A 12,451-nucleotide genomic window follows, 5' to 3' on the forward strand; every position below is an offset into this window, starting at 1 on the left:
TACAGCAATTGAAACGTGATAACATTTTGAAAAATGAAATATTTCTCTACCTTTATGTCAGAAGCTCTTTTCTCTGCTGCAGAGCCCCTTTAACAATTATAAATGTGTTCTTGATTTCTTGGGTTGAGAGAGTTTTACTTCCCAAAGAGAGAAGACAGAGCGGGAGGAAGTTATCAGTAGAGACAGATCCAATTCCCCAGCCTCCCTCTCTGAGCTTCCCCCTTTTCAGCTGCTACATGAGAAATATTCTCAAGAGGGTAATCGAGTTTGGCACCTGCTTGTGGAGAACTTGTAAAAATTGCCTCGGTTTCTTAGATTTTAAGATCCCCCTCCCACCCCACCCCAGATAATAAGACCCTGTGCTCCTGTCTCAGAAATGAATGGGTCCTTTTTATTTACATTTTTAAAGATCAAAATGATTTGTGAATAACATTCACTTCCCTTTTCATAAGGTAATTGGGTTTGGGGTTGTTTATTTGCGTGGCTTTTTTTTTTTCTACATAGTATTCAAAGCATTTTTCATCCTTTAGGGGAATTTTTTTGTGGTGCTTTGGATGTTCAGAAGTCCAGCAAGAGCATGAACATTTCTTGAAATCCTGTTTTAAGCCTAGATTTAAATCATTTAAATTTAAGGAACTGCTATTACGTGTTTATTAGATTTATGAAGATACATTTGGGGCTTTATACTATCAAATTCAAAAGCCTAAAAGAGACCTAATTTATTTCTTTCTACAACCCAGAAATTATTACTTCATTTCTTAAAGATAAAGGCTATTAATCCCACTTTATAGATGGGAAAGGTGAGGGGAAAGGATGAAATGGCTTTACACAGAGGAAAAGCCTTATCCCTGACTCCACATACCAAGGTTAATGTATCTGTATATAATTAATATTATATGATTAAGGTTAAAATATTATTGATATTAACATAAATATAATGACAGTCTTGGTTTTTTTCTCTAAACGACATGACTATGCCCTAAATCTGTTCTGATTTCTGTTTTAAATTCCTTTTTTTGTTCTGTGCCAGAAGCCAGAATATTAAAACTGGTAGATAAAATAGTCTAGAAAACAGAAGTGAGATTATGTGGAGTAATTTATTAATCTTCCTCTCATAAAAGATTCATTGATTATCTCAGGTTTAGAATCACTTCATCAGAAGTCTGAACTTTGCCAAATTGGAAAGGAATACATCATTTTGACTTTAAAAAAAAAAAAAAAAGCTTACCTTGCATTGCAAGGCAATTTTTCTCAAATGTGTTTCCTACGATTATGTCATTATTCATGTAATTATAAATTGCATTCCTAAAACTTGTAAGAATATGCCTCTGAACTTAAATAATTTCCTTTTATGTATAATTCCTAGCCTCTTGAGGAATTTTTTTGAGGCATATTATTTTCAAGACTTTTTTCAAATCATAATTTCTTAAAACAATTTTGTTTTTCACTAAGAAATTCATCCCTAAGGAGTGAATGCCCTCTAAAAAATTAAACCAGAAATGAAATTTTAAAGCTTGCTTCCTATTAGTCTTATATAGGCCTAAAAATCCAAAATTAATTATGAATAGCATAGATTAGTTTCCTTCCCCATTTGTATACCTGTATCTATTAATCATCATCCCCAAATTTCAGAAAATAACAGCCATTAAAAAGACCTTATCTCCTGCCTCTATATATTCCATTTTCTCATTATTACAATCTTTTTTTTCAGTTAGTTTTGGAGACCGACCAGCAGGGATACATAAATTTTTCTGTGTCTTCGACTGAGTTCCTAATTGATATTTCTTCAACTCTTTTCAAAGCAGCTATTTTGGCATCTACAAAAGACTTGGTGTCATCTGAGTCGTAGAAAATATATTTTAATCTTTCACAGCAGTGTTGTTTCTAAGATTTAGCATTTGGGGTAGCAGATGGAGTGGCAAAGAAGTTGCCTATAGGGGCAGCCCACTGCCTCGACTACTCTCCCGCCCTCTGCAGTAACTTATAATCTGAAATAGGAAAGATGCCGTCTTCGGTTGGATGCATTGCTGAGCCGCATGTTGTCAATCGAAGATTCCCCGGATCGCTCATACGAGAGGAGAGAGCTGAAGGGGCCCCCTCGCTGCAATCCTGTGGCCTTTACCTGCCTCCCGGTCACGTTCTCCTTTTGCCTTTCCGCTCCCAAGACGGAGTGATATTCAAAAGATGACTCCGAGAAGACCCTCAAAGTAGAATTAAATTTATATTTAAGACAGTCCTAAATTCCCGGCTTACAAAGTACCACCTCGGTTGGTTTATTTCTTGCTTCAGAAATGTACCCAAACTGAAAGAAGTGATTGGATTTCAGGCTTGTCCCAAGGGTGACTTCGAGCGGCAAGTCATTTAGCCTTTCAGAGCCTCTCTTTAGTGCGTGACAGAGGCAGCAGTTTCTACCTCATTGTGCCTCCCAATCTGCTCTGAATCAGAAATTCCATCTAGGTCCTCTTTTAGAGTAGTTTTGTGTGGTCCTGTAGCAAGAAAATACATAATAAAACAAATAACTGCCAGGGAAAAAATAAAACAAAACCCTCAGCCAGGGCACAGGAAGCTCCTCTCGGTTTCATTGAATCCTATATGATTCACAACTTGAAAGCTTAAAGTCATGGTGTTCTCCTTGGAAAGTTCTGTTATTATCTTCATTTTAAAATTTAAAAAATTTTTGTCTTCCAAAGTGAAAGGATTTATGAAGTCCTGGCATGTATATAGACCAATCCTAGCATTTGTTAGTGCTCCAGAGGATTAAAAAAAAACCTAGAAGACTTGGAGTAAGACAGAGCTGGGTTTGAGTCCTGCCCATTTTGTATTATTTGTGAGCTCTCATTTCCATTTCCTCATCTATGAAATGAAGATAAACCTGCTCTGTCACTTCTCAAGGTTGCTCAACTGAAAGTTCTTTGTCAAGGGTAAAGCACTATGCCAATTTAAGACATTAATGTTATTATTTTCTCTTATCAGTAACCAAGACTTTCCCCTGCTCCCACTCCAACACTCTTTTAAGGTGTACAGTTCAGTGTTAAAGCAGTGGGTGAGACTCTCTTTCTGGAACCATGCCCTCTGCTCATCCAGACGGCATCACTTACTAGCTGTGGGATGCTAGGGAAATTCCATGTCCTCCCTGAGCTCAGATTTCCCATCCATCAAACAAGGGTAGCAGCGCCTCCCTCACAGGGCTACTGTGAGGACTAAGCCCGATGGTAGCACACACAGCGTTTGGCAAAGTGGCTGACACTCAATCAGCCATCAGAAAGTGTTAGCGCCGGCCGTTTTTAACCCCCTTCTCCAGTCACCCCCCACCTCTAATAGCTGTCCCCCCAAAACACCCAACCTATATTTAAAAGGAAGTCTCTCCTTTATTCCCCAAACAGGGCTGGTTCAGTCCTGGCCAGGTGTTTGTGCTAGACGAGTATTGCGCCCGAAATGGAGTCCGAGGGTGTCACCGACATCTCTGCTACCTCAGAGACTTGCTTGAAAGGGCAGAAAATGGCGCCATGATTGACCCCACCCTCCTTCACTACAGCTTTGCCTTCTGCGCATCCCATGTCCACGGGAACAGGTAAGCACGTGTCCAGAAGTATTCCTTTAAAAAAAAATTTTTTTAGGGCACTGGCAGTGGTTTATGACTGGTCCTGCTTTTAGGGTCACCTCTAACTGTATCTGTTTCCACTCCCTCAGTAGTACAGACGTGGGCGCAACACACACACACACCAGCCACACACACACACCAGCCACACAAACACAAAAAACACACAGGTCTGAATTTCTTCTCCTTTCAAGAGACTTAACAGAAATGGCAAACAGGACCTCGAGAGGGGTCTCTGAAGGTAGAACAATCTAGGCTCAAATCCTGGCTTCTGCATTTACTCGCCCTGACCCTGGATGGTAATTAAACCCTCTCTGCCACGGTTTTCTCATCTGTAAAACAGGGATGATAGTGTCCCCATGGGGCTGTCAAGAGGATGCAGGCGGATATGAAGGCTTCAGCACAGTGCCTGGAACATGGCAAGGGCTACAGAAATATTTGTTCTCCTTCATTCCATAAATATTTAATGGTTACTTGCTGAGGGTCGGGTACTCCGCTGCACCTTCAGCGTACACGGTGAGCGAACACCAGACACCAAACAAAGGCAGAGTTATATAGAGATTGGTTCTCTAAGAAAAAGGAATAAAATTCCATGGTAGCATTTAATAAAGGAACACGACTCAGATGAGGTGGCAGGATGGCAGGGAGAACCTGCCTGAGGAAGCGATGCTTGGGCTGAGCACTGAAGTAGGAGTTGAGTGGTTCCGGGGAAAAGGAACAGCGTGTACAAATGCTTTGCTGAGGAAACTCAAGAGCTGAAACAAGCTTGGTGATGCTGGAAGGCATAGATAATCATGACAGAGTTTAACTGCAGAGCTGGGAAGAACTTGAGAGATCACAGTGTAATCAACCCCCTCAGTTTATAGGTTTTAGAGACAGGACAAGAACATCAGTTCTCCTAACTCCATACTAAGTACTTTCTTTCTTTAGACATTGCCCAGCTCCTGGAGGAAAAGTTCCATGTTCTGAATAATGCAAAGCAGCAAATAATTTAAGAACATTACCATTTGGCTCTGGAGACGTGGAATAAATTTCCACACTGCCACAGCCCGTTTACTATCCCTGGGTACGTAGCCTCACATTACTATAAAGACATGCCTACATTACCCTGGGAACCCCAACCAATAGCCAGGAAAGGCACACCCAGGGAAAACTAGATAGCTTCAGAAATCCAGCCTGTGATGAAAACATTGCTGCTCTGTAGAAATTCATATGTGGGAGAATCCAGAATTGACTGTATTTTCTTTTAAATCAGAGCTGTATCAGTCACCTTCATCTTTGCAAGCTACACAGCTCTGAAATATCTGCAGGGTTAGTTCTGTGCTTTTCCTCTCTCTAGCACTGGTAGATTTTATGAGATGCAACTTCAACATTTAGAGCTGGATAACAATAGCATTGTAGGTTTGAATATTTAACAGGCAACAAGATTTTCATCACCTCCCATTGTTGTAAGGTTTGCTAGCCCAGCACATGACCTTTCATTTGCATAAAAGATATTCATGAAAACTCTGATACCTGAGGACTATCTCTGCATAATTCTGCTTTTTATAAATATGTACACTTTGATGACTATCTGTTACAGCCTCTTGGACTGAATTCTTTAAAGAGAGAGAGAGAAGTTGTATTATATTCTCTGGGTTGTCACACTGTATTCTACATATGTTACTGAATAAGGAAGTGTTATAAAATAATGAAGTGTTTTTGTAAACTCCCTGGTAAACATCATCATGAATTATGATACACATTGTCTGGATTTCATATTGTAAGACTGCCACTTGATTCACAGTTAGGTTTATACATCTTGTCATGGAAACAGTTTTGGATTTCTTATTTTCTTTTCAGTTCTGATTTTCCTTATGCAAGTTTGCATCTTTTTTTTTTTTTTTTTTTTTGCTTATTATTTTAGTTTGAATGCATTTGCTCTTGCTGTTTGATACATCCTTCTTTTTCTTTCTTTTGTTTGTGCGTGTGTGTGTGCTCTTGGTCCTCCCGTGCATGCCCCATGCGACCACCCCTCTCCCAAGTCAACAAATGCATGCGTACCTTAGTGGGCTGCCACCAGATACAGACCCCGAAGGGAGCAAAACTCCCTCCCCATCTGAACCAGAGGCTAAAAAAGATACCAAAAAGGAATCCAAAAAAAGAAAAAATCCCAAAACCCAGGCAAACCCAGAGCCCAAAAGGTAAGAAGTTATGTGTGTATTGGCTGGTGTTTTGTTACGTCTGTGACCTTCCCCTTCCCCCCACCCCCCATCTATGCCGCAACCTCTACCTCAGCAAACAGCAAGCTTTGTGATTCCTGAAGTCTCTGTTCAAAGGTGCACTTTTTTAAAAACATCCTAGCAATGGACAAACATACCGTGTATTAGGACTGAATTCGAGTCAGGTATTTAGGGACCCTTAAAACGTGTTCGTATTGAAAAAAACTAATTGAGCAACATGTAAACAGAATCATGAGTCAGATTGCTTTTCTTAGGGGTATCTAGTTAGGGGCCTGGTACCTTACCAAGTCATTCATAATAAATAACCCGCACTTTGTAATTTTCAAGTTATGGCTAAGGAGCAAATAAAATGGGTTGGCATAAGATGGGTTTGTACATTTATAGTAGGTCCATCATTTTTAGCAAACCCTCATGAAAGAAATCCACCTTCAAATAATGGTTTATAGTAAAGACACAAAGTAATGTCTATCACTAAATTAATGACAGTAGAATCGTTTATACGATGAGGTCACTTTGAAAGCACTTTTAAGTTCTAAAATTTATGTTTATCCTCTCTTGTTTCCTGTGTCCTTTGGGGATGCTCTCTTTGTGAATTGGTAAAATGGAACATTGGTGGCTTTTATTCCCTTTTAAAATAAATGTACAGTTATTTCCTATGTTATCCTTATGTCCTTCTTCACCTGCCCTATCTCACCCCAAATTAATATGGACATTTTAAAGTTTTGTTTTTGAGGTTTTAAAGTAGATATTCTGACCCTGGCATTGCCAAACAATGCAAAGTTCACAAGGAGGTATGCTCTATGTTTCAGTATGAATTTATTCACTTGAATATTTCTAAGTCCTAAAATATATACAGTTCACTTGTAGGCAGACCACATGAAAATGACAATTTTCACTTCCTAGAGAATGTTGCAGGCTGTCAATCAATGTATGCAAGTCCAATAGTGAAGGTCAAAGAAAGCCCCAATTCCATGGGGACACCCATCTTCTGAACTTGCAGTATACAAGAATGGAGGTAGAGTGGCATTTTGTGTTTCCCTGTGAGGGTCAGACTGCAAGAGAGAAGTAGCTTGCAGCTACTAAAAAAGTGCATTGAGTGTTGTTAGGTGCCTGAAGGATACCACTCTGGCTGCTGTCCAAGGTGCTGCCTTTGGCATGATCAGCATTAAAGCAGAGCAGAGAGCAAACGGCCACACTTGCTGGAGCCTAACCTATCCCTGTGCCTTGAAAAACTACCAAAAGGGATTGTGAAGTGGTACTTTGAGACTTATATACATAAGGGTCTATGTTTGCATTGCATTTTTTAAGGAAGAAGAAATCATAATATTAAATATAGTTGTGTGGAATTCTGTAGTTTACCAAATACTTTCATACATTCTATCTCATTTGCTATAACATTTTCAAGTTAGCTACTTTTACACCCATTTTGCAGGTGATGAAACTGAATGTCTGTAAATTGAGGTGACAAACCCAGATATTGAGTCCAAAGCTCTTCCTCTTTGCACTATGTCATTGCTGTATGTAGATTCTAAAGATTGGAGTATTCGAGCCTGTTCTGCATAAATCTAGGATTATCATATCTCATTTCTGTGCCTCAGTTTTCTCATCTGCAAAATGAGCACATAGAATCATAGCATCTGTAATATCCCATCAACCTCTAAAATTATCTTCTATGGGTTATAATAACAAGTAAAATAGTCCATTGTTAGACTTCATAAAGTTTAATTAAAATAAGGATAATTGCCGCCATTTAATAAGCATTTGCTGTATACCAAGCACTGTGTGAAGTGCTGTTTACACACATTAACTCATTTATCCTTATTGCATCACTGTGAGATCTGTATTATTATTCCCCTCCCCTAACAGATGAGGAGTTTGAGGCTCAGATAAATTCAGTCACTTTCTCCATAGCAAATATGTGTGTGGGCCTAACTCAAACATGAGTATTCCGAATTTGGAGCTTGGATCTGTAACCTCTTTGCCTTACTACCTGCCCAGCACTAGCATTCGTGTATGCTGTGAGATGCAAATTCAGCCATTTGATATGAGTTTCAACATTTCTAGGTGAGATACTGTAGCAGCCATCTGAGTTCAAGACTTTTCTATTTTTATCCTAAAGGTGTCCAAAATCAGTTTGACCCACCTGGTAATTTTGACCTTGGGGAAAAAAGTCAGAGTGTATCTGGAGGTTTAGGCCACCTAAAAGAAGAGTCTCCTTTGAACACCAATTAACAGCCTTATGGTACTGGAAACGGAAACAAAAACATTTTCCTACCTCTTTTACCAGGATGCATGCTCTTTGTGTGTAGAGAGGTTATCTATTCTTTGACCCACAGTAAGAAGGAACTCATAACTCATGGAAACAAATTGGCCTTTAAATGAATTTAACTGAACTATAGAGCCCATTCATTCCTATTGTCATCTCACATGCAACTTTAGATTAGGTGAAAACTAGCTTTTTACCTAATTATTAATTTTTTACCTGTTAATAGCTCAGCAGCCCCATAGGTGGAGGCAAAGCCCGGCCACTGCAGCTGGACATCATTAGTGATCACTCAGGTGCTGGTGACGGAGTTTATCCCACCTTCTCTGAAAGCCTGTGCCCCATCTCTCTGAAACACTAGGCCTAGCTGAATCCAAAACATCGAATCCAAAACAGACAAATCTGCTCAATCAGGAAGATGTTTGCTGTTCATAATCCAGGTGGTGGAAGATACGGAGCCATCAGCATGTTTGGGATTGTTTAGAATAGTGGTTCTCTTCCCCCAGGAATACTTGGCAATGTCTGGAGACCTTTTTTTTAATATTTATTTATTTATCTGGCTGCATCAGGTCTCAGTTGCGGCACGTGGAACCTTCACTGTGGCATGTGGGATCTTTCATTGCAGTGCGCGGGCTCTTCGTTATGGCAGGCGGGCTTCTCTCTAGTGCGGGTCTCTCTAGTTGTGGTGTGCAGGCTCTAGAGTGCACAGGCTTAGCTGCCTCACAGCATGTGGAATCTTAGTTCCCTGACCAGGGATCGAACCCACTTCTGCTGCATTGGAAGGCTTATTCTTAATCACTGGACCACCAGGGACGTCCCTGGAGACATTTTTGATTGTCACACTGGGGAAGGCTGGTGCTTTTGCCATCTGATGGGTAGAGGCCTGGGATGTCTCTAAATATCCTATAACGCAGAGGGCAGCCCCTTGCAAACAAAACTCAAAACATCAAACTTCCAGATGATGGGATGAAATTTCTCCTTTTTACTTGGATTTTGTTTTCTTTTACACAGACGTATTCTGGGTCTAAAGCATGACACTGATTTTCAGCTTGCGCAGGGGTTGTCACACTCTAGTGTGGATGTAAATCACATGGGGGGTTTGTTAAAAGGGAGACTGTGAGGTCCCATCCTCAAATAATTTGATTCATCAAGTCTTAGATGGAGCCAGGCATCTGCCCTTTTAATCCGGTTCCTCCCCAGGTGTTTCTAAGGCATTTGGTCTTCAGATCCTGTTTATTCAAGGCCTTGGTGGTCTAACTTGTCTGCACATTGGAATCACTTAAAGAGCCTAGAAAATGCTGATGCCTTAGCCCCAGCTGCAGAGGTTCTGATTTAGTTAGTCTAGGATATGGCCTAAGTACCATGGTTTTAAAATCTTATATGTAGCAACATTTAAGAACCACTGATTGAGGGAATGTTAGTTTGGACTAGCTCTTTAAAGCTGAACCCATTTTCTCAAAGAGAAGGGAAAGAAAAGGAAAATGTGAGTATGTTCAGCTGGTTGCACTTGGCGATCATCAGATCCACAGATGTAAATCGCTATATCTTCTAATTTTTAAATCAGCTCCTAAGGTTGCAGTACTTAATTTTCACCATAATATTTTTAGTATTCTTTCTAGATGACATTTAGATTAACATCACTTTGGTCACTGTCCCACAGTGACAAGGCAATCAGACAGCTCCGATGATTGCAAGTTGCGTCAATGTTCCTTGGATCCCTTTATTATTGGGATTGGAAATTTTTCTCATTTACATTATTATTTAACATTTCTTGAATGCCAGTGCTGCTCTTCACATATGGCCTGCGGAGAAAGTACATTGTATCAGCAATTAACAAATCCATAATGCCAACCGCCCCAATCCAAAGTAAGCTGCATAGATTAATGAGTCTGTAAGCAGATGTAAGAGGGCATGAGTCCTAAAAATCTCTGAAAATGTATCCAAGGATTCTTCTGGGAGATGTATTTGGAGCCAGGGTGCTGCTTGTGTGCAGAGACCATGCGATCCCTGTGGCTTAAATTTGAGTAACTGAACACTCAGATGGAACTCCCTTTTTCTCCTCTGTTACTCCATCAGGTTCCCTAAGTCAGTAAGTGGTTCCATCCACCCAGTTGCCCAAAATAAAACCTTGGGAGCTGTCCTTGACGTCTCCTCCCTCAGCATATCCCAAGGATTCAGTTACCATGCCCTGTCAGTGCCCTTAAATCTCTCTCAAGTCCATCTACTTCTCCTTCTCTTTTATGCCACTGCCAGAGTTCAGGTCTCTATCGTCTCTCTCCTGGACCACAGCAATTGCTTTATTGACCATGTCCTTACCTCCAGTGTGGGTCCCTCACTCCCAGTCCATGTCACCTAATGGTTTCCTTTATTTCTCTTTTGGGAATGCCTATCTGGAAGTAAATGAGTCATTTTATATCTGTATATTTTTTCCTCCTTCTCCAGTTTCTCCTTGCCTTCCTCCCTTTCTCTCTCTCTCTGGGTTACACACACATACACCCATCATGACATCATGTCTGATGCTTTGTAACTCTCCCTCCCCAAAAGGTAGAGAAAAGACTGTAGCAGGGTGGTTCTGTTTTACCAGCCTGTGAATACAGCAGTCTGGTTGCGGGCAGGCATGGATGGGGGTTGACAATGACATTCACATTCTTGGTCTCATGTTACACACAGACACAGGCATTATTGCACTTGTGGACAGGAGCACGTGGCTGGGTGGCCTCCCAACTCTGAGCAGATGGTGTTGGCCTTATGCGTGACTCTGTCATGCTCTCTGAATCCTAAAGAACCAGCTTCACCTAATTGGAAGCACTTCTAAGAAGGAGAGGGGAAGAAGTCTAAACACATTTCAAGTAAAATTCTGCATCCTAAGAAAAATTCCCTTTAGAGCTTATATTCTTACTTTTAACCCATGTGACTCTCTCCCTGGTGGAAATTTGTCCCGTGGCAATAGCATATTTTCCACTGCAGACACAAAATCTGATGAAATGAGCTGAATCATCTATCCCATTGGTGCAATCTTTCTGGCCCATAACAAACCATCCAAATAATGCTCATTTTCCTTCTAAAATTCCACCAGTGTGTCCTCATGCTGTGGTTATTAGTTCATTGTTGTAAAAACATATTTTCAGATGTCACACCCTTTTCAGGGTAGACATGATACCCAGAAGCTACACGTATTACTGCTCTGAACACCCAGAAGTCTATACATAAGGTCATAGGGTGTTCAGGGTGGAATTAAAAACCTAATTATCTATGTTTGTCTAGAAATAAAGAAACCCACCTCTTCACTTAGCGCTCAAAAAGAAAAATCTATGTACACAAATTTTGGATATTGGTCCTTTTGGGGAAAGAAATATGTACTTTCCTGCGATGCTACATTTTATACCATTTCTCTAACCATCTGTTGGGTTCTTGCTTCGTTCAGTACCTGGGCAGAGCCTGAACCACTTTGACTCATGTGCTTGTGCCAATAGCATCCACATTCTGTGAGACTGTTCAGAGGGAGAGACTTCTTCATCACTCCCATCCTTCTAAGAGAGTGAAGACACCTTCTGATGTTGTTGGGTTATAGCTACATGTTTAGAGAAGCAGTAAACAAGTCAGAAAAGACCTGACTTGTGTATTTTTGCCCTCTCCTAGCCTCTTTTTCAAACTGAGTAAAGCCAACCTCAAGAAGCTTCAAGGCGCATTTGTAACATTGTAGAAACTGCTTGTTGTTGCTCCCTGTCTTACTCTTTGTGATACAAACACTTTGATATATTTGTTTTAGCAGCGTGTCTGAGCCCCAGGGCATCAGGGCATAATTAGAAAAGGGCGCGGGCTGGAGGGAAAGGAGAAGGAAAGGATAAGTCTGGGCTTTCATAATGAAGCAGTGACTATGGGACGTGAGAGTCCTAATTACAATTTATAATTAACCTAGAGATTATACAAACCCTCCAGATGAGCAAGTGGGGATGTCTCCTTTTGAGATGACAATGCTTTGCTGCAGTCCTGAACGTATAGCTATTAACCACTTGAAAGAGACAAAGGACAATATTCAACACTAGGATTAAATTCAGAAGTATCATTCTAAAAGTTGTAAGGATTAAGAATTGCTAGAAGAAGTCAATTTGAAAAAAAAGAGAGAGAATGAGAGAAGTTGAGAGATTGTGTTTGGTCTAAACATTCCATTTGGGGACCATTACAAGGAACGGCTACTAAAATATTCGATTCCACTCTGACCCTTTCAGCGCTCATGTTTCCGGGCTGGAACAATTTTCTAGCAAGTAGGATTCCGTTATCATGCTTGTTTAAGGACAGTTTCATGGATCCGTAATGCGGTCTGCAGGCATGCATCCATTTGGAGAGAGAGAATATATCATGTTTACG

The 12,451-nt window shown here is 40.5% G+C and overlaps 1 protein-coding gene across 17 annotated transcripts in view; it reads left to right on the top strand.

Moving 5' to 3' along the window:
• Nucleotides 1-12,451, top strand: part of CADPS (calcium dependent secretion activator) — a 451,700-nt gene that overhangs the window by 312,364 nt on the left and 126,885 nt on the right. For all 17 annotated transcript variants that reach the window (XM_057706171.1, XM_057706172.1, XM_057706169.1 and 14 more), the window contains one exon: nucleotides 3,384-3,571. In XM_057706171.1, coding sequence (XP_057562154.1) covers nucleotides 3,384-3,571 — 188 coding nt within the window. The remainder of the gene's footprint in view (nucleotides 1-3,383; nucleotides 3,572-12,451) is intronic.

The sequence above is a fragment of the Hippopotamus amphibius genome, chromosome 13 (genome assembly GCF_030028045.1).
Source record: "Hippopotamus amphibius kiboko isolate mHipAmp2 chromosome 13, mHipAmp2.hap2, whole genome shotgun sequence".
NCBI classification, from domain to species: Eukaryota; Metazoa; Chordata; class Mammalia; order Artiodactyla; family Hippopotamidae; genus Hippopotamus; species Hippopotamus amphibius.